The sequence below is a fragment of the Nestor notabilis genome, unplaced genomic scaffold (assembly GCF_000696875.1).
Source record: "Nestor notabilis isolate BGI_N333 unplaced genomic scaffold, ASM69687v1 scaffold34398, whole genome shotgun sequence".
NCBI lineage: Eukaryota > Metazoa > Chordata > Aves > Psittaciformes > Psittacidae > Nestor > Nestor notabilis.
The window spans coordinates 1-22,544 of NW_009939310.1; the positions used below are offsets into that span (position 1 = coordinate 1).

General features: G+C 49.6%; 1 protein-coding gene across 1 annotated transcript in view; it reads right to left on the reverse strand.

Moving 5' to 3' along the window:
* Positions 1–48: 48 nt before the first annotated feature.
* ANKRD11 (ankyrin repeat domain 11) overlaps positions 49–22,544 on the reverse strand; it is a 37,910-nt gene continuing 15,414 nt past the window's right edge. Inside the window, exons 3-11 of the mRNA XM_010019793.1 lie at positions 15,886–16,056; positions 14,581–14,784; positions 12,677–12,819; positions 11,947–12,094; positions 4,396–11,123; positions 3,041–3,139; positions 2,792–2,935; positions 1,589–1,681; positions 49–375 (exon numbers count right to left, since the gene is read on the reverse strand). Of these exons, the coding sequence (XP_010018095.1) occupies positions 190–375; positions 1,589–1,681; positions 2,792–2,935; positions 3,041–3,139; positions 4,396–11,123; positions 11,947–12,094; positions 12,677–12,819; positions 14,581–14,784; positions 15,886–16,056 (7,916 nt within the window). The 3' untranslated portion in view covers positions 49–189. The remainder of the gene's footprint in view (positions 376–1,588; positions 1,682–2,791; positions 2,936–3,040; positions 3,140–4,395; positions 11,124–11,946; positions 12,095–12,676; positions 12,820–14,580; positions 14,785–15,885; positions 16,057–22,544) is intronic.

A 22,544-nucleotide genomic window follows, 5' to 3' on the forward strand; every position in this document is an offset into this window, starting at 1 on the left:
GCGAGGGACACGTTGTGAAGAAAGTGCAATTATTTTTCTCATTGTTTTGTTTTCTGCCGATAGCTGCTTCCTCCTCCTCTGACCAGGGATTCATCAGCAAGCGGTAAGGGTGAATGTGAGCTCGACCGCCCGACCTCGGAGGGCTCCCGTCCGTGCCAGTGTTCAGTGATGTCTCCTGGTTTTGAACTGTCATGCCGGCAAGAGCACAAAGTCATCGTTCACATCGACCATTGGCACATAGAACGAGGGCACCTCGTTCACACAGAGGGATTTGTGCCCCGCGGGGTCCAGCTCCTGCACCTTCAGCTGCCACTCCATCCTTTGCACTGCGTTCAAAGCAGCAGCTTCGTGTTGCTGGCGCATGAGCAGGCACGTCTGGATCAGGGGGAAGAAAGAACAAGCAAAGAACAACCATTTTAGTGCCTACAGTGTGTATCCTTGTTGGAATAACTGAAGGAATTCAATCTGTAGCTAGGAATCAAACAGTCTCAAAAACAAAGTGAATGTGCAACCTGGTCTAGTGGAAGGTGTCCCTGCTCGTGGCAGAGGGGGGTGGAACCGGATGAGCTTTAGGGTCCTTTCCAACCCAAACCATTCTATGATTCTATGAGAGGTAAGCAGGAGAGGGCAGGAAAGGCTCCTGCTGCATGTTCCACTCGGCAAAGGCAGGGGACATGCAGCCATCGTGGTGGACAGAACAGCAAAGGATGCCACAGGCATCCTTTTAAGAAGGCAGCCTGGACTTGGGATGTCTGCTGAGCCTAATTCCAGCAGGAAGAGGGATGAACCCAAAAGGGCCTTGTGGGGCAGCCTTTAAACACTCCTAAGCACTCAAGAGCACTGACCCTGCTGGCAGCAGACAGTCCCCTTGGCCCCAACAGCGGCCCTTGGGTGCCTAAGAGCAAGGTTCTGCCCCCTTTCACAGTAGCTATGTCCTCCCTCCGTGTCACCAGCTGGAAGCACAATCATCCCTGCTCCCTTCCGTGCCACCAGAGCACTGCAGAGCACTCTGCAAATCACTGCACAGACTCCTGCCACCCTGAAGTTCTACAGGCTTTGAGCTCCCTGCAGCACACAGTGCTGGTGTAGAGCCGGGCCTGAGGGTTTAACTGACTGAGAAGCTCCAGACCACATGGCACGAAGCAAAGTCCCAGCCAGACAACCCCCACCAGAATGTGTCTTCCACTCCTCCTTTTTGGAACCAGCAGAGGAAACTGTGCTCCCTGAGTCCTCACAGAGGTTCCCACCTCTCCACATTGCAGACAGAAGCATCCCACTTTTCAAGGCCAGGTTGGATGCAGGGGCTTGTAGCAACCTGCTCTAGTGGAAGGTGTCCCTGACTGTGGCACGGGGTTGGAACTTGATGGTCCTTTCCAACCCAAACCAGTCTGGGATTCCACGACCCTGGATCATGCAACGCTACCCAGACCACCTCAGGACTCCTGGTCCCAGCAGGGTTATGGAAACCACAAAAGCACTTCCCAGGCTATAGCAACAGCCAGGACCCTTCCTGGGGAATCCCTCCTGGCAGGACACAGAGCAGCAGTACCCAGCACCAGCCATGCACTAGGCCTCCCAAGCCCCTCACCTTCATTCGATCGTACTTGTCATCCACATCTTGCAACCAGGAAATGAACTGTCGTGCATTGAAACGGTCTCTGACTGATTTGTTTTCATCTCCCTAAGCAAAAGACAGCACAAGAGAATTACACAGGAAATGTTCTTGGTGTTACTTTAAGCAGTTACAGGTCTAACAGGCCATATTCCAACCCATCTTAGGGCACACACTCATCAGAAACAAGAAAGATACCTGTAGGGAGGGAGAATAGAGCACGCTGTTCCCAGGTGCTCTGGCAGCCCTCTGCCAAGGCTTCAGCCTCAGGCAGTGATGCGCACACGCATGCCCGCACGCACTCCCCATTTCTGCTTGCTTTGCAGAGAATCTGTCCATGCCAGCCCACCGGAGCACTCACGTCTCTCTTGTCTGCTTCAACTCATGCCCAAGACTGTAAAGTCTTCACTGTAGAAGCACGGACACTTGGCTGGGAAATGCTGAGGGATAAATCAAGGCTGTGGGATCACTAATGAATTCCAGGATCCTGTTCCTGCACAGGATGCCTCCTGCAATGCAGCAGTGTGCTTCCCTGAGCAGCCAGACTGGCAGCAGCTGCATGGCTGCAGAGGGTGCTGGCAGGATGGTGTGGGACCAACTGCAGCCACATGGCCACCAGCTGCAGAAACCAGACACAATTCCCCCTTCCCTGGCACAGAAGGAAGAAATGACAATTTCTTGTGGGCTGTGAAATAGAGCCTGGCTCTTTCAAAGCCACTATTCAGACAGAAATCAATTTAATGGTTCTCTTCCCTTCCTTCAACAGGAAAAGATATTCCAGAGTGTAATAAAAGAAACCTTTCAAGGGTGTAGATGATCCTGATCAAGAAAAAGGGCAGATAGTCCTGAGGCTCACTGATAAACATGAGTCATTTCTGCTTCTATCAAGACATGCACCCTGTGTCCCCATGTTCTGGATATATTTCCTTCCCTGGCACACACATCGGGTATCCCAGAACATATGACACTACAAACTGAGTCAGAGTAGGCAACCTGCAGGGTCAGACAGGACCTGCAGGGCTCTTGCAGTATGTTCTGCATCTGTGTGCCATGGTGGGTGACAGGCACTTGAGCTGGGAGAGCATTAGGAACTCCTGCCTACATCCCCCCCTCCATGAAGAAAAGCACATCTCCCTCAGGGTCTGGCACAGCACCTCCACCATCAAGACAGACACTGACCTGATTTTCTAGAGGCATGTTATAGACCTCGGAGTCCAGCAGCATGGTGCAGGCACTGAAGGGCACAGCCTGGTTGGCAATAGTCCTTGCTGCCCGACAATGAACTCTCAGAATCTCCTGTTCACAGGAGACGATGAGCTTCTCCTGAGGAAGAGCAAAAGAAGCAATGAGAGAGGCAGCCTCAGCCTCCGCGGCAGAGCGAATCCAGGACCTCCTCCCCAGCAGATATTCCTGGGAGCGCTCCCTTACCCGCTCTATGCTGTGCTGGAGCCGCAGCTTTCCCCGCACAGCTTCCTGCTGCTTGAAGAGCTCCTTCAGAGGCTCGGCGAGCGACGGCGGCGGCGCAATCTGTGGGCACAGAGCAGCAGGGGGTTAGAGCCAACACTGCTGCTCTGTGCCCTGCCCAGGGGGCTGCCGGCACCCCCTGCCATGCAGCACCCTGCCTGCAGCACACTGGCCAAGGGAGCTGGTGCCACCCTGCAGTGTAGAGAGCTTGGTGGAGGAGAAACTGCCTGTGTCCTCAGCAGGCAGGTGGCAAAGGACAATGGGCTGCCTCTGCCCAGATCACAGTGAGGGGTGAAACAACAGAGCAAGAGGTGTCCAGTGCTGAGACATGAGCTTTGAGACACGGAACCAGAGCTTACACCACCCCATGTACTACAAGGGCCCCTTAGACCCTTTAGGGGCCTGAGCATGTCTGATGAAGGGGATGACACTGTTGGAGAAATACTGGCAGAAGCAGCCCAGTCTGTGCACCGGTGAGAAGGGTGCCTGTGTCCTGATCTCTCCTGCACCCTCCTGGGGAGCAACGTGCTCCACGAGCTCAGCCCAACTGCAGAGCAGAGGAGCAGAGGGCTCTGGGTTAGTCTAGGAAGGAACAAGCAGATTTGAACACGGGCTGCAACCACTGTGGTGCCGGGGCAGACAAAGCACGTATTAACGCATGAAAAAACATGGACTACTTGCACAGAAATACCCACAGACTAGGACATTCCAGCTGCCTGCAGCAGGCAATGAAGCCTGACTCAGCTGGCCATGTTGACCTCCTCCTCCAGGATGGATCCCTGATTTACTTCCTGCAGCATTGGTTATTGATACATCTGTATTAGCAAGTCCATTCATGCAGCACAGCAGTGAAATTGAGATCCCATTGCCAAGGAGTGAGTGATATTGGCAAGTCAAATATCAGAGCTTGGGAAAACAAAGGCAGGAGTTAAGAGCCATCTCTTTCCCACTGTGTTCTAGGTTCACAATCTAATTTGATAATTAGATTGTGAACTGCTTGGCAAAGCAGTTTTGCCTTCCAGCCTCAAATTCAGTGGATTCATAGAAACCTGCTCTAAAGCCTGAACAAATCTCAAGTTCCTAAGCACAGCCCAAGGTCTCCTCTACAAAAATACATAATCTCAGAGGATGTATTTATCACGCAGACATCCACTTACCAAGGCTTTGTCATCATGGGCATGTTCTAAAAGTAGGCTAACACCATGGCTGGGCACTACCGGCATTGCAAGGGCACTCGCAGTGCACAGAGAACAATCTGGCTTGTAGCAAGGGAAGGGACAGCCCTTGCTGCTGTGGTTTAAAGAGAGAAGGTCACTCACCACTGGAATATGGAGCTTGCTTAGAGGCTTGCCATCCAACAGGTAGGAGCCCGTGTAGGTGACATACTCAGCGTAGCACTGTGGAGCTTGGGGTGTAATATAGCAGAGGATTTTCCGCTTCTCTTCAATCTTTTTCCTGATCTGGAGGTACTCAAAGTAGGGGTTGGACCTGTCACTGTGGTAAGGTTCGATGTCGTCCAGTTTTATAGCATCTACGATAGCTGCCAGTGTTTGCTGTATCATCTCCCTCGTCTGCTGGGTGGACGTGTTGATCTGCTGCTGCAGCTGCTGGTTGGAGCGCTGAAAGCGGCGCTTGCGCGGGTGCTGAGCCTGGGAATCGTCCTCCTCTGTAACGCGGCTCTTGGCGCGTGTGACGGGTGCAGAAACAGGAGGAAACTCCTTCTCAGCAGCAGCAGCGTTCTGCTTGTTTTGGTTGGCGAGCATCTGAGCCCGGTTCCTGGTAATCCGCTGAGGAATCTCTTCTATTTTGGGTGGTTTGGGAGCTTCTGCTACTGGTTTTTGCACTGGTTCGACGGTTTCTGGTTGAGCATTGCTCGGAGGCACTTCTGCCTGCGAGGAAGGCGCTTGGCTCCCGCTGCGTGCCGCAGCACCCTCCTGTGGGACGCTGCTCTCAGTGGTGGCCGCAGGTGGGGGACAGGTCTGGGAGCTGCTGTCTGCCACCCCACCAGAAGACTTGTCTTCACGTGCAGCCTCTGTGTCTTTGCTCTCTGCCTTAGCAGACTCAGATGGGGTCTGCTTTGAAACCTGTGCTTCCGAGTTCTCCGCTCCCTTTTCCTGGGCTACATTCAGCGCTTCTGAGGTGGCTTCTTTTGCAGCTACGTCTGGTTTCTGCTCCCCTGCTTTTGGCTCTGTCTCCCCGGGCAGGACAGCAGTTGCCTGGCTGGCCGGTGTCTCCTCCGACTCACCGGATGCTACTGTTGATGCGCTCGCTTTGATGACCCCAGCGCTTGCTTCTGAAGCTGCTGCTGCAGTTTCCTCTGCCGCTTCTGCCTTGGCCGGCTGCGTCTCTGCAACATCTTTAGGCTGGAGCGGCAGCTCTGGTAGCGAGAAGGGGCCGAGGTCCAATTCATCTGTATTGGTGAAAGGATCAGGCCACGTTACTGCCCCCTCTGTATTTGCAGGCGCAGCTTTATTGTTATCCAAGTATTTGTTTTCTTGTGTGCTACCAACTTCTGCCTGAGGTTCTGCTGGCACACAAGGGGGCTCTGGAGGTATCTCAGGTGCTGCGTCTGGAATGGACTTGCAGTTATTGAAGAACGTGTCTAACCTAGTAGGGGACATGTATGGAGCTTGCCCCTCAGCATTTGCTGTTTCTCCTGGAACTGCTTCCTCAGCATTCTGCTTGACTTCATCAAGCCTTGGTTCAGACACTGACAGAGGGTAAGATATGGGAGAAACGGGGAAGGAAGTATCTGTGGGAATGAAGGCTACTGGTGTAGGATGAATCGGCTCTAGGGAACAGAGTGGTGCTTTAGGGGACTCAGAGAACCTCTGGGGAGATTTCATCAGAAGCTCTGAGCCCATGGACCAGCTGACTGAGTGCTCTGCTGGGTTACCCATGAGGCTTGGAGGAATGGCGGTGTCAGCATTCCTGGAAGGGGGGTTATCCCAGTCTATGCTGTTCTGTTCTTGCATACCTGAACTGAAGTGGTTTTCTTCAATTGGTGGTAAGTAGGTAGATTCTGGTGGCATAATGGAAGCCGTAGCTTGCTGCTCTTCTGTGGTATCCAAGGGCATGCCGAGGTCGGGAGGAAGAGCACTTTCTACTGAAGGAGCCAGCAATTCGTCCCTGTGGGAAGGGGAGGATTTTGCTTGTAAACCAGAAAAGACACTTTCAGGTGACTGGGAAACTCCACTGACAGCTCCTGGCGCACAGTGCAGAGCTTCCACTTTGGGTGATGAAACCCCATAATCTGGTGAGTAATACCCAGGAGATAAACACTGGAACTTCTCAGCAGGGACAGAAGGAAGGGGAACTTTCTCCTCCATTAAATGTGGCACTGGAGAGTCAAAATTTGACGTTGCTGGAACACTTTGCTGTCTGAAAAATTTATCTCCAACACTGAATTCTTCTTCAGGTGCTCTTCTGATATCAACTGAGATGGAACGATAAAGGTTTGTGGAGGGTATGGTCCGAGACGGAGTCTGACCTGGGTTCTCAGGGAGCCCACTGGAAACGTTGGCATATCTGTCAAAGAAGGATGGAGAACAGGCATTCATGGACATGGTGGATATGGGCAGCGAGTGCTGCGAGTCCGCACATTCAAACATCAGGTCTGTGTAGTCTTCATTGCTGCATGAAGGAGTTCTGGGCGTCTGCATCACTTCCTCATAGCTTGGACAGGAGACAACGGATGCCGGGGTTGGGACTCCCGTCGGCCGGTTCTGATCCGGCCTGGGAGATGCTGGCAGGATCTCCTTCAGCTGAGGACCTGTTATCCAGTCCTTAGAGTCTGTCCCAACAGCAGGCTGAGCCTTGTTTTCTGGTGACAGCATAGGAGTCAGTGGACCCAGCTCTTTAAGCTTCTTGTCTTTGAGCTGAGTATCCAGCGCTAATGGCTTCTTCGTTGCCAGATCCAGACTCCTCTTGCGCGCATCTTCTGAGGTTTTAAGTTTGTCCTTTAATTTGGGGTCTCCAGACCTGTGCCTCATTTTCTCCATCTGCTTCATTCTCTCCTTGTGCCTTTTGTGGCGCTCCTCGATTTCCAGGTCTTTCTGGCTCAGCATCCTCTCAAAGCTGGTCATCATCAAATCACCATCTCCCAGAAGTTTCTCCCTTGGCCTGGCTTCTTTCTTGCTGGTGTCTTTGGAAAGGGTTATTTTTTCATTCCCGTTGCTAATTTTTATTGACTCTGATTTGTCTTTCTCTTGGTTCTCCTTGAGCTTTTCCTTCAGTTTGGATTCACCAAATTTGAGGTTGTCCTCCTTTGATTTATCTTTAAAGGCGGTAACTTGAGGACTGTCCTTGTCTTTAAGCATTGACTTTGGATCATCTTTGTGATGTTTGAAGAAACCATCTGCATGCTTGTCTCTATGTTTTTCCTTTTCCTCCTTCCATTTTTCCTTGTGTTTATCTCGCTTCTTCTTCTCTTTAGCTGTGCTGATGGTGCTGGAGCTGTAACTCTTCTCTTTTTCCGCCTTCTTTGACAGCTCTCTTTCAGAATCATTTTTATCTTTCTTTTCAGAAAATAAGTAATCAATGCCTTTCTCTGGTTCCTCATCAGCCTCTGTCTTCACATTGTAGGAAGTGCTAAAAGCCTCCCCATCCACAGAGAAATCTTTTTCATAATGAGTGGAATCCTTTCTGCTGCTGGAGTCTTTGAATTCTTCTGTTTTTTCCTTTTTCTCTGTCTTCTCCTTCTTTGCTTTTTCTTTCTCATGACTTTTCTTCGATGAAGATGAGGAATGTCTGTGTCTCTCCTTCTCCTTGAGTTTGTCCTGCAAACAGGCTAAAGGGAGAGAGTCTTTCAACTTTTCTTCAGTGGCATCGGTAAGAGAGAGGTTAGAAGACTCAAAGAGGTTGGTCAGTCCCGGATCCTGTCCTCTATCTGTGAAGCTGTCAGAAGAGATCTCGCTGATTTTGTCATTGGAGTCATCTCTATAGTCATTCAGAGCCTCCTCCTCCAATTTCTCCAATAGGCTCTTCTCTGACTCCCCTCCTTTTGAAGACTTCTTCTCTTTGGAGTGATCTTTATCTGGCTTTTCCTTATGCTTGCTTTTCACTTTGTCATCATTGGCATGTTTCTTTTCAACCTTTTCTGGGAGCTTTTGCTTGGTTTTCTTCTCTTGAGTGGAATCTATGGATGTTCTGTCTTTCCTGTCCTTGTACTTCTCCGTAGAGTCTTTATCTTTCTTCTCTTTGTGTTTTTCAGAGGAACTCTTCTCCTTCTTCTCTTTTCCCCCTTCTGATGTCCCTTTGTCCTTTTTCTTCTCCTTGGAGTCCTTATCCTTCTGCTTCTCTCCTGAGTGCTGCCTGTCGGAGGAGTACTTGCGGTGCTTCTCGGGGTACAGCTCCTTCTCAGCAGCTGTGCCATCCTCCTTCTCCTGCAGACTATCCAGACGATGCACGTCGCTCCCAGCAGAGTCACCAACTTTGAACCCGCTCAAGCTGTACTCGTCCCTCTCATCTTCACTTTCATCTGTGAAGATGTCTGCAATGCTGTACCAGCTTTTCTCTTTGCCTTTCTTCTCATCCTTTTTCTCAGAGAAGTCCTCTCGATCCGTGGAGAAGTTTTTATCTTTCTTCTCTTTCACCTGGTCAAAAGAACTCTTCCTTTCTTTGTCTTTGCTGTGCGGGTCTTTGTACTTCTCTTTAGTTTCTTTTTTCTCTTTGAAACTCTTGTCAAGTTCTTTGTCTTTCAGGACTTTCTCAGGAGCAACTTTTTCATTTTTCTCCTTGTCGCTTTCTTTGGATTTTTCCTTGTATTTTTCTGGCTTCACCTTTTCTTTTTTTTCTTTATCGGGAGCATCTTTCTTCTCCTTTTCCTTCCCAGAATGGTGCCTCTCCCAGCTCTCCAGAGTTTTACCACTGAATTCAGGGTCAGACTTATCCTTGAAGAATGTTTCGCAGCCATATTCTTTAAAGTCATCTCGATAGGGCTCCTCCTGCTTCATTTTGGTGTCTTTTCTATCTTTAGAGCCATCGGAGGAATCTTTTCTGTCTTTGGCGGTTTCACCTGTATCTTTCTCTTTCCTCTCCTTGACACTCTCTGCAGAATCCTTCCTCTTCTTATCCTTTTCAGGCAAATAACTAGGAGTAACTTTGTGTCTGTCCGTTTGGTCTTTTTTCTTCTCGGAGCTTTTGTCCACATACTCCCTTTCTTTCTTCTTTAAGAAAGTGTCCTTTTCATTACGTTTCTCGTTGTATTCCTTCTTCTCCTTTGTTTTATTTTCCTTTTTCTTGTCTTTAGTTTCCTCTTTTACAGGTTCTATGATTAGTTTTGCCACAGTGTCATTTTTAATCTCCCTGAAATCTGTTACTGGAGAATCCCAGCTATCTTCACCTTTGAAGTCGAAGGATGAGTCAGAAGACAAGTCTGAAAACCACCTCTCTTGCTGATCATCTGAAAGGCTGAACTTTGTGTCCTCACTTTCGGGAAATTGGGTTTTGTTATTAAACTCATCAAACCCAGCCTCATCCCTGTAAAGTTTGTCTTTTTTGCATTTTTCTTTCTCTTCCTTGAAGGCTTTTTCTTTCTCTAGTTTAGAAACCTTCTCCTCCTTCAGCTCATTCTTCTTCTCAGATTTTGATTGCTTGTCCTTCGATTTTTTCTTTCTCTCCTCCTTGTGTATTCTCGGCTTCTCCTCCTTGGGAGACTTCTCCTTTACAGGTTTCTCTTTTTCTGATTTACTTAATCCTTCTCTGAAGGATTTGTTCATGTCTTTACTACCATCTTTGACTTTTCTTAATGATTTCTCCTCTTTCGAGGATTTTCCAGTCTCATCTTTAAACAACCATTCTTTCTCTTCGGCTTTACCTTTGGGGAGCTTTTCCTCCTTCTTACCGTGTTCTCGCTCATGCTTTAACACTTTTAGTTTGTTTTCGACTGGATTTTCTGTCTCTACTATCAAGCCTTTCTCAGGCTTTTGTTTAGAGTCCTCAAACTCAAAAGAAAACGTTTTGATTATTTTAATGTCTTGGCTGATGGGACACTGCCCCTTCTCCTTGTTTTTATGTTTGTGTTTTGTTTTATGCTTTTTAACAACCTTCCCCTCTTTGTCCAGCTTTGGAATTGCTCCATCCACATTGCTATGGAATGAATTCTTTTTCTCAGAGACAGTGTTGTGTGTGGTGTTTTTCTTTTTGTGCTCTGTTTTCTTCCTGACTGGCTTTAGTGACTCTAAGCTCGAGTCCTCGGACGAGTAGTCTGACTCGCTCGTCAGTCTCGTCCTGGTGGAGTCCGATAAGGAACTGACATCTGACCAAGCTGGAGAAGATATGGTTTTCCAATTGTCCGTCCTCCAGTGCTTGGAGTGCTGTTCCGTAAGATTAGCATTATGTTTCTGGGATGCTAAACTCCCATGAGAAGAGGTCGATGAGGCAGACAGAGAGTTAAACAAGGAGGATTCCTTTAGCACTAGCCTGGAGTCCTTTACACAGCTAGAGCTCTGAAGAGAGTCTCTATCATCCTCCTCACTCTCCACGTTTTCACTCTCTGATTCAGAGGAACAAAACTTGTCATTTTTTTTGCCAAACCGAACCTCTTTGTTTTTAGTCTCCTTCTTCCGCTTCTTTTTTACTTTGCTTTTCTCCTTTTGCGGCTTTGTGCTAGCAGGCTCCCGAATCTTGCTGCTGGGCAGTATCGAGTGGGTTGAAAGTCGCAGCTTCTCCCCTGTCCCCACAGCAACACTGGTCTCCTCCTCGTCTGAGCTGTCCGACAGGATGCGGTGGGCAGCTTTCTTTGGTGTAATTGTGTTATTTTTAGTATAAGTTTTCACTTCCATTTTGGGTATGGAAATGAAACTGTTTGTTTTAGTCTCTTTTCTGTAATCCTTTTTCAGCAAATGTTTGTCATCAACAGGTGGGACCCGGTCCTGCTCATCATCCTCATCAAATTCATACTCATCTTTCACTGGGGTGATGGTTTTGGGGGGCTCCTGGGCCTTGGGCTTGTGCTTCAAACCCTTCTCAAACTCTGAGTCTGTGTTATTGCCATCAACAGAGCTGGAGGGAGCGAAGGAAGGGGCATCCTCCTCTTCTGAGGTCTCTGCAGACAGAGAAAAACAACGCATTAAGGGCTGCGAGGGGCTTTGGGGAGGCAACATCATCAGTCTGCTGCAGATGTGACCCCTGTGAACAACCCTGCCACCCTTCTGCCTTACCCAGCCTTTGCTAAGTTTGCAGCTGAAAGCTCGAAATGTCGGGTTGGGAGATCTTTTAGAAAGGAACAGCTATCCAGTCTCAAACCTGCACAGCGTGTTCCTCAAAACAACATCCTGGGTGTATCAAGAGAAGAACTTGTTAACAGGGTTATGACTGCACAAACCGTAGGTCAAGACTTCCCATGACATTGGAAACTTTAATTAGCATGAATTAAGAATTGCAGTGTTCCCCACCCAGCACAGCCATAACGGTGGCATTCATGGGACAGGCTGTAGCAGGGTGCTCTGCTGAGGGATGGCCTGGGAGCACTGGTATAGAGTGCTGTGCCCTCCAACCGGGGAGGGATGGGGACACACGACGAGCACGCAAACCTCCTCCTCGCTACACAAAAGCTGGACTAGTTCCCATATTTTAAAGGTAAGACAATCATTTACCTGCAATTGGCTTCCAATCCTACATCTCGATTGCACCAGGCAAGTGATCTCAACGTAGGCTTCCAGGGCAAACAGCTAGAGCTCCCGGAGCTAAAGCGGGTGGTTATGTTGTCTGAATTTGGGTTACAGCTACAGATGGACTCCTGACCGTGGCAGCAGCGTGCAGATATCCTGACATGAGTCTAACTTCACTGTCCTCTTAACGTCTCTGTATTAACAGACAGCTGCAGGCCACAACCATCACTCCCATGTTCACATAAAGGTCAACCTCACCTGTCGAGCTCTCTTCGCTAGAGGGGTACGTAGTCTTTCCCAGGAGCAGATTCACCATAGTGGGAGAATTGGCTACTTTTAAAGGTGTCTCGCCCTTCCTGTTGCTTTGATGAGGATTCCCTCCATAATGTAACAACAATTTCACCACCTGAAAACAGAAATTGAGACTTGAAGTCGCTCATGACATTTTGATTCCAGGCTTTTCATACAACTTTCATTCAGAACTAAAAGGGGGATGTCCTCAAGCAGTCTGTCCTCAGGACATGCCTTATGGTACTAATAGTCTTCAGTAACAAAGGAGACAAAAAACAGCAACATGAATCAACCTGAGCAGGAAAGAAGGGAAAAGAACAAGACACAAATGTATTATCCCCTGCAACAGAGGAACACCAAAAATAAAACACAAAAGTAAAAGTAAATAAAATAGAAAAACAGCACCAGGGCAGGGAAATTCCTGCCCACTACATGACTATCAGCAGCAAATGATAATAATATCAGAGAATCCTGTTATGGTTTCGGTTGGAAGGGATCTTAGAGCTCATCTAGTTCCAACTCCCCTGCCCCAGACAGGGACATCTCCCACTAGACCAGGTTGATCAGAACAACATCCAGACTGGCCTTGAACACTTAAAATAAACAGAATCTCTGGTTTTGCACAGTCGGCTGCTTGAGGCACGAGTCAGAAAAAAAGTCATTAGAAACACAGCTACAAAGTCCAGCAAAAACCAACCTTGAAGTGCCCGTTGTTGGCTGCATCGTGCAGCGGGGTGTCATCATCCAACCCCTTTGTGTTGACTTCAGCGCCCGCAGCAAGCAACTGCTTTGCAACATCGTAATAACCCCGGTTGCAAGCCTCATGCAATGCTGTCCAGCCTAGAAGCAAAGGGACACTCAGAACATGAACATCGCCCTCATGGAGAAAGTTAGGGATGGTGAAAATCTCACACTGCAGGTGTGAGTGCAGGTGAGAGTGTGTCAAGGGGTCTGTTCCTCTGATGGGCTTGTTTGCCCAGCACCCCATGGCACAGCAGGAAGAAACCTGCAGCTCTGCTTCTGTTACTTCAACCAGGTGATACCTGAATCAGCTTGGCTTTTCCCTCTGGTCATGCAATGTGCTATACACATCTAGATAGACACATCATCTATCAGAACGGACACAGCCCCAGGAAATGGAAAGGCGAAGTTTTATGTAGGAAATAAGGAGAATTGCTGATGCTGGGTGAAAGTCATCACCAAGTCTCAAATTCTTTCCCCTTCCAACTCCTCCATAAGGGCAAAACACTGCTGCCCATATCAGGATGAGCTCTGAGCTACAGACATCACTCCCCCACACAAATATTTTCTGTGTACTCTCCAAAGCAAGCAGCTATTGCCGCTGCAAAACTGGCCCCCGGCTCGGCAAGAAACCAAACAGCATGTCTCCACAGTAACAGTGGCTCTGGTTCTCAAACAAACCTCTGAGGAACACAGAATGAAATATTTTATCGTGTTCAAACAGACTATTTTTAAGCAGAAACTGTTTTGAAGTTTCCCAGCAAATGTGCTCGGCTCCTTCAGTATTTTGCTGATAGCGTTGTGGGAGCTTGTTCCGTTACCTTCACTTGGAGCATTAAGAAGGGGCACCTGTGGCCAGAATTAATCACAACTGATAATTCAGCCTAGCACTGGTATTAATCACACAGGCAGAGGAACATGCAGATCTATTTATAGCTCCAAAATCGTGCGAAGAGAACAGCAAAGAGCAAAATGAAGCTCTGGGATGTGCTGGAAGAAGGGCTAATTCAGCCCCATCACTGGCACGGATGTGCACCAACAGCATTGCTCATTGCCTCACAGCTGCCTTCTCACCACAGGACTTGGGGCTGTTCCCATTACAGACTCCCTTCCCCATTCCCACCACCAGAAGCAGGAGCTTGGCGGCCCCACTGAGGAGGAGAAGGAGGTGGTGAGACTCCTGATCTGAGGGTGAGGATGGTCAATGTCTCCTCTAACTCAGACAGTGGGCTGGTGCAGCTGGGAGCCTGACCTCAATGTTTGGTACTTGAAAACAACCCCAAAAAGCTGTAGGAATCAGCTCCTCAATTCTGGAGCAATGACTTTACAAACCCACTCTTGTCAGTGTTTTTGTGCACATGATTTCTTATATTTTAAGTAAAACAAGAGCTAAACCAGCACTCTTCCCTTTGTGAATTCCCCTCCAGACTTCCAAGAAGACACCTCGATGGAAGGGCACAAAAAAATGGCAAAGAGGGTCCTCGTCACAGTTTCAGAGCATGTAGCTGCAGCAGCCCCAGGGATTGCTATGGACCAAGCCCTAAGCAGGACAATGATCAGAGCAATAGCACAGCCTGGGAATTCAGCTCCCAACTCCAACAAAAGAACTAATGCTTTTCAGGGATTTATTATTTTGACAAACTTGAAGTAGGGTTTGTTGTTGTTGTTTTTAAAGGACAGCAAGACTTCTTCCTCCCCAAAGGGCAAAATAATTTTTGGTTAAGCCCTTATTTACAAGTTGCAAACCCGTGTTAAAAAGAAACTGCTTTCTCTGATGGGAGCCATTCTTGGCGATGGAACATTCAACCAGGTGGGAAAAGGTTTGGCTGCCCCCCCAGTGCTGGCCAGCAGGCCGGTTACCTGCAAAGTCTTTCACATTGACATCTGCACCCTCGATGATGAGCTCCTTGATGCGCCGGGCATCTCCTCGAATGGCAGCTCGATGCAGCCGAGTCTCTCCTCGCTCGTTTCTCTTATTTACTTTATCTTTGGTTTTGGAGGCAGAGTTAGGAGTTCCCTTCTGACAAACTGTAGACTGAGAGGGATGCTTTGGTGTTGTGTCAACTGTATGGAGAAAAGAGTAAAGAACCGCAATTCAAAGGAAGCCTAAAAATCCCTTAGAGGGAGCTCTTGCAACGCGTTTCACCTCGCCTCTCCCCAGAACGCTCACCATAAGGCATGAGAGGCAACTGCACCTCTGAAGTCGCTGTGAAGACAGAGGAAAGCCTGTGTATGCATAATGCAGTTATTAATTGCAGGCTGCCAAAGCCCACTGGAGAGAACTGCAGTCCTTGCAAAGACTGTAAGGCAATCCCTGGATTTGGAAGCAGATAATGCAGCTCCTTACCCTAAAACCTCATTTCCTGAGGGAAGTTGCCTTTAGTATGTGAGGTCTGTCAGCTTTGGGTGGAGTCTGCACATTTCCTGGGAGAACATCTGAATGCTCTGAAGACTACACAGCTTTTTTGCCTCCCCTTTTCCTCACCCCAAATAACAGCAACCTAAGCAGCTAGATCTGTGTTAAGAAGAAACAAAATACATGGCTAAAGCCACAACATCTGTTTGTAGGGTGCAGATGTGCTCATATAGACAGCACAGTGCCTCTAAAAACCCTGGGGGGTCATGTATGCAGCAGATAAAAATGACTAAAATACAAAATCCATGGTAAACACATTCCAGCTGTTCCACATCTCACATTACAGTTGCAGCAGTTACATGTCCTATCCCTCTCCACAGGAAGAAACCTTAAAAAACCCACAAAGGAAGATATTCTAACATTGTTCACAATGTTCCTTTAGTGAGTTAGCCTCAGAGCTAGTGGAAAACGTGAAGCTCTGACATGGAGGAGCTCCCATGGAACCGAAGCTGTGGTTAAGCATCCAGGGCAGGCTCAGTGGTGGCCTGGATTTGGCCCATGGGACATCTGCTACTGCCTTATGCTGGAAGAAGGGAAGGCAGAAGCAGCCACATGTGAGCCCATGGCAGTGCCTGGAGTGGGAGCGGGTGTCCCACTGCCCCACTCCAGCATCCCACCTTCAGCACTGTGAGCAGGGAGACCCCATGGAGCATCCTCACAAATGAGCTGCCAAGGTGCCCAAGCTCATCCCTGCTGCCTTCGAGGAGCTCCCTGAACTACCCTGAGCAAACCCACCCTCCGGACCTCACCTGGGCTGTTTGCAGACTCTTCTGCTGTCATCTGCATAAGGAGAGCGACTTGCTGGCGCTCGGACAGTGGGTATCCTGCCCGGATCCCCGAAAGACCCATTCCGAAGAGCAAGCCAGGCTTTCTGGTGGCGGGTTCCTTTTTAATCCTCTTCCGCTCAGGACCCTGCTTTTCTGTGGAGACAGAGAAACACAAGTCGTGAATGCTGCTCGAACTCAGAGCCATGTTTGTTTCTGAGGAGTGCTAACAGCTCTTCAATCCATTTCTGTAGCTCACAAATGGAAAAACCCGTGGTGAAGGATGCAACCCTGTGGTAGGAGCACCGGCACCTGGGGCAGCCAGGACATGCACTGCTCCTGCTGCCCACCAGCATAGGCTTCTGTCAGTTCTCCCCCCAAAATCAAAGAGAGAAGCACGAGAAGGAGGGAGCAGGTCCTTTGTGGTCTGTACCTTCCATCTTCCTTCTAGGAGCCTCCATTTCATGCTATGGTGCTTTCAGGAGCGTACGCAGCCTTACACCACCACAGCATGGACTGAACTGGAGGCATCTAAAACCACCAACAAAAAGTGCTAACAAGATACAGGCTGACAGCTTAGAAATGTTGCTGTGCTATCTCATCCCTTCATTATCATCATCAAATGGGTGTGCTGCCCCAGGAGCACCAGGCTGGTCCTCTCCTCCCTAGTGCAGAGCACACACCTGCAGGTCAGGCCAATGACTCCTTAGCCATATATATTCCTGCATCCCTCTTAAGAAAATCCAAAACAGGAGGGGAGGAAAAAACTCCTGTGCCTGGCCTGTCATCCCCCAAATCCCAGCCTGACCCTCAGTCTCCTAAATCACGCAGCTACAAAGGCAGCTCCCACCACTGGGCTGCGCGCGGCCTCCTCTGAAGTTGGAATTTGCTGCTGGAATGCCATATGCACTGGGATGAGACAAAAACCCCCAGCTTCACCCTGTACCTCCAGCCTTGCTCTCAGCGCCCCACGCAGCAGCAGCCTGCTGCAAGCTGGTAAGAACTGAACCCTGTATTGTGCAACTTGCTGCCTCCCTCCCCATGCCCAGCTCCGACATCTAACCTCTGTGAGAAGCCTAGTACTACTACAGCCTTGTCTTAAGTACTTTTCCAGTTTTCTCTGTGCAAGTATGGATCCTCCCATGCAAGAAGAGTCAGCAGCCCTTCCTCTGTGCTTCTGGTTTGCTTGCTTTGTTGATGCTGTCTGGTGAAAGCACAAATACTGCTGCATCCTCCTCTCTGGTGGGTCCACAGAGCCACAGCCATGCTAGAGTCATAGAACCATCACCCTCACAAGGAAGAACTTCTGCTTAAGATCTCGATCTCCCCTCTGGCAGGTTAAAGCCATTCCCCTTGTCCTGTCCCTACAGGCCCTTGTCCAAAGCCTCTCTCCAGGTTTCTTGTGAGTCCCGATGCAGGGATGCCTTCAGCAAACAAGTGTCAAGGTGCCAGCTCAAGAAAGAAAAATTAAGTTTCCTTGCAAGGAGCCAGCCAAGCAAGAGACAGAGTATCTGCAGAGCAGCACGGCAATTCCTTGCCAGCAGCCAAGCTGCATCCCTCCTACCAGGCAACTGTCCTAAACCCAAAAAGAAGCATAAGGAAGATACAGTGCGTGTGAGTGGAAAATCCAACTTTGCTCACATCTATTTCTGAGCATTGATACAGTTTGTTTAAAGCCAGCTGACTGCAGGGCTGGTACCAACATTCTGAGCAGCCACAGCTATGGAAGTTATCAAACCCAGGTGAGTGGCTCCTTGTCCTCACATCACACGGTCAAACACCAGTTTGAGTCAAGGCTGGTTTGAATCTGCTCAAGAAACCTGAGCAGTAAAACACCTCGCTGCATCCCTGATGTAATGATGACTGCAGAGACAAGCTGTTCAACCCTACTGAACAGGGACATAAACGGGGACTCTGTTCTCCAACTGACCACCCTTGCTTTTCAAGAGAGCAAATCCTGCCTGTGACTTTGAAGCACAAAGCAAACATCTTTTTAATGAAAAGCAGTTTTGCACAGCCAGCAGCCCCAGGTCATAGAATCCCAGACCGGTTTGTGTTGAAGGGACCCTAAAGCTCCCCCAGTTCCAATCCCCTGCCACGGGCAGGGACACCTTCCACTACAGCAGGTTGCTCCAAGCCCCTGTGTCCATGGGGCAGCCATGGGGCAGCCATGGGGCAGCCATGGAGCTGCCACAGCTTCTCTGGGCACCCTGTGCCAGCACCTCAGCACCCTCCCAGGGAAGGAATCTTTATTGTCAGCCCCAGCAGGGACTGGCACTCGCCAGGACACTGCCAGAAGACAAAGCATCGAGAGGGTTATTACCACAGCAAGCCTGCAAGTACCTGCTCTCCTCGAAGAGGAACACTGTGACCTGGAGCACTTTCACATGGGCTCATTACACTGCTGATATGGTACACCAAGTCTTTCAGCAAGGTAGGATAGGCACAGAATCTCTTTTACTCAAATGTGAGACTCTAAATATGCTGATTATTTTAAGATATTCTGAGAACCCCAGAAAGCACTAGAGGGATAATACAAGGAGGTCTGAAAACAAGAAGATGTCTGATAATGCTCCTCAAGAGACAGGGCTTCAACTCCCAGCAGCCAAGGAGAGGAAACCCCACTATGTAACCACCCAGCACCCTGAAACTGGGAGTAAATGTGTGTGGGGAGATGTAGACCTCCAAGAGGATGGGGAGTGGATCACATAGATGCAAGCTTCATGGACTAGCTGCATCCAGTCTCTTCCCTACCACCAGCCCTGTGCCAGGGCAGGGTCGGGCAGCCTGGGAAAGGCAAATCTTGCACCCTCCAGCCCAGCTCTGCTCATCCAGTCGCGTTTGTTGTTTTGACAAATCCATTGCGGTCTCTAGCACACGGCCACCAGCAGGACAGAGCCTGTTTTGCCTCTGCACAAAGTCCAGCAGGTGAGGAGAAACTGACGGATGGGTTTGAACTCACTCAGTGGACTTTGCACCGAAGCACAGGTTTCCTCATTCAAACTGTCAGTGGAGTAAAAGTCCCTGGCATTCGAGGGCAGCAACGTGTGGGGACATCTCCACTGCTCCAGCTCGACTCATGTCACTTGCATCTCCTGCACTCCCTCGCCTATCATCAAGCAGGCAGCTCTGAAACCCTTTACCCTGCCCCACGTGCCAAGGTGCCACCCTCTGCTGCTCTCCCAGAGCAGATGATTTCCATCAGCCCCTGCATCTGGGATCCTGTACATTTAAGAAATGGTGACTCCATACCAGGGAATTTCTCTAACCAGACAGCACAGGCCACCCCTCTGCAAGTAGAAGCCCTGGAAATACATCTGTGCATTGAAGGAGAATCCCAGTCTGATTCTCCAAAGCCACGTTCAGTCACCCTGGCAGCTGTAACAGAGCTATAAGATGAAATCAGATCACAGGAAAGGGGATAGTTTTTTAATGGCTTAAAATAAAATTAAACTCGATGTGTTTACGGTAAGAGAACAACTGGGCCCGGGCAGTTCCAGGAGCGGAGATGCTGAGCAGCCAGGCATACCCAACCGAGCACAGGGATACCTCACCTGCACAGGCTGCTCCTTCCTAGGTACTGGAGCTCCTGCTCAAAGCAGGCTTGCTCAGTCCTGCTCAGCCGGGCCCAGCTTATCCACACACCTCAGCTCAGCTCAACAGGCAGCTCCTGGCTGCATCCACAAAGCACAAGGATGCTCGAGGGGGTCACACCCTGGCTGGTGCCACCAGGCAGGGGCTTTGAAGTACAGGCAATGCACAAGGGTTGTATGTGGTAGAGGGCTGGTCCATGTGTATGTGTGGAGGGAGTCACAATTAGAATGGGAACGTTCTCATTTTACTATTGCTGGGCTACTGCAGGCTGTCAGCATGAGCCTGTGATTTGCAAGAATCGATTACCAAGTTCAACCGAAACCCCCTTAAATTTCTCTTAATCCTGCAGTTGCAGAACGTCCTCCTCCACAGAACATTTAACATTAAAAAGCAGGTGATCAACAAGATATAAATAAATTGGAAAGCAACCGGCACTCCCTGGCTGTGGTGAGGCAGCCAAGGACTTAGGATTGTGTGTGCTTCCCTGTGGGGAGGCAGCATCACCAAGTGCTGCACAGGATCACATCTGGTCCTGTGTGACCTTGGTGTTTCACTCTTCAGTGCTTCCTTCTGCCCAGCAGGAGAGGGATTCCTCCCTCTGGTCCTGGGGCCACGGAGCTGCAAATGTGTTTTATTTCAATTCAAAAGGCTTCACAAAGAATCTGGTTTTCAGCAGATTTTAAAAGGGCACCTTTTGCAAAGATCTCTGCTCTATGCTTCAGGTGCCACTGGCTCCTGCAGGCTGCTCCTTCTCCTGTTAAATGCTTCTCTGTAACACGCCGCAGCAACGTGGAGCAAATTAACAGGAACACTCACAATGGGTAAATAAGTATCTCAGCAAATAGGAATAAAGGTTATTTTACACCTAAAGCCCTTTACAAGCTGCACACAACAGTCCCTGCGCGGAAGCACAAAAACCAGTGGCACAAGGGGGTTTGCAGACAAGGAATTATCTCACTGCCCATCTCCAGAGATGGTGGCTGGACCGGGCACACTGATCCCAATGGGAAGGAAGATGACAGCAGCTCAGTGATGCGCCGTGCACCTCCAGTCAGCTATTTTTAAAGCAGCTCTTTTGCTGCTTGCTTCAGCCCTCTGCAAACCTTCAGAGCAAAGCCTCAGCCTGGTGCTGCTGTGGTTTAATTTGGGGATCCTGCTCGGCTCTTCCCTCACGCTGACGCTGGCAGGAACTGCATGCACAGGCTTAAAGGGGAAAAAGCAGGATCTGAGCAGAGCTGCGGCAGCCCAGCACAGCCGGGAGCTGCTGCTCCTTCCTTTCATCACACTAAACCCAGGAGGCTTGTGAAAGGCAGGACAGCAGCAGGTTTACAGGACAAAGAGGTTTAAGCATTAGCCCCGCAGGTGGTTCTTGTGCCCAAATTAGAGTCCAGGTCATGCAATGCTCGTGCTGCTGCAGTGGGGACTACATCCAGAGCTGCTGGAAGCCCATCAGCAGCTCTGTGAAGAGCCCAGGGCACAGAGGCATTCAGGGCTGCTGGGCTGGCTCTAGCAGGCCCTAGCCAAAATGGGAGAGAGAAGAGAGGCAAGGAAAGACAGAGAAAAGGGTGGTGATGGAAAATCTGTCTTGAACATGCACTGTGAGATGCTGGCAGGTTGTGGGGATGGAAGCTCCAAGCCTGAGCTGTGGCTGAGCTCCTTGCTCCCCACAAACACATTGTACCCTGTAATGCAAAAAGCATCTGTTTAAGCTGTTCCAACATGACAAAGCACGCATGTAAGGTGGTACCCTGAGGAAAAATAGCAATTCCAAACCAACCAGCTCACACTGAACATCTTGGTGCTGCACAGAGAAACTGACTGTTGGCTCGCTGGTGAGTGGGGGGATTCTCAACAGTTTATTTGCCGAGCAAGCACACAAACAAAAGATCAATAAGAATAAATTAGAACAGCACAGACAGCAACAGAGACTGCATTGCACCCCCGAGAGACTGCACAAGCCTCTGCTTTCCCCATCCCCAGCCTAGCATGCGTAAGAGTGACTCATTTTTACTGCAGAAGTTGTAGGGCATGAAACATTTTGGAGCATGTCAGCTAAAACCAGGTGAAAAGCAGGTTTAACCTGAGCGCGGGCAGCCCGGAGCTCATAGGCCATCTGCAGACGTGGACCAACATGTGCTGAACAAGGCTGATCAGGAGCCTAAAGGTTTATAGCACACGATACAACCACATCAAGAGGCTTCGTGGGCATCCCCAGAATTTAAGGACAAGTGCATGGGGTGCCAAGGGGAAGGCTTCGGCGCTGCAGGGACACAGCAGTGGTGTGAAATGGGAAGCAGCACAATGGCACAGGCAGTGAGTGAGAAGGGGGAACAGGGCTGGCACGGCTGCATGGACACCACCAAAGCAGAGGAAGGCAGCACTGGGGCTGGAGAGCTGCACCCGAGGACCAGGGAGGAGGCTCTGCACAAGGAAGGCACGGACATGCTGCAGAGCCTGCAATACACACAGGCTGGGGGGCACAGATGGGAGATGATGTCTGGCTCATCTGCCAAGTGAAAGCAGGTGCCAAAAAGGAAACCAAAGAGGGAAATGAGAGGAAAAGCTGCAGCAGGGTCTGCTTCAGCAGAATGGCAAAGAAGGCACCTGAGCCACTCCTATACAGCAGTGAGCTGCTTTCTAATCTGAAGGATGGAGAGGGACCGGAGCCAGAGCCTGATCCTGCACAGCTAAGCTGAAAGGGTGGTGAAGACATCGGCTTCCACACTCAGAAGCAGAGGAGAGGTGTCAGCAGGGGGAACAAGCCCATTTATAACCACATCAGGTCACTGTGTGTGGGACTGAGCCCCATCAGCCCGGGGACAGACAACCCACATGCTGGACCCCAGTGTTTGCAGTATTTTTAAAAGCATCATCCTGCTAGAGAGGTTCGATGCTGTGTGTTAGCCTGTGATCCAGATACAGGCGTTCTCCTTCCATCTGCAGGACAGATAATACCGTCTATGCATGTAAACATGTAATCTTCTCACCAGAGCAGCCACTGGCTAACAAACTGCTGCGAGAGGAACCAAGGGGCTTATACCAGAAACAAA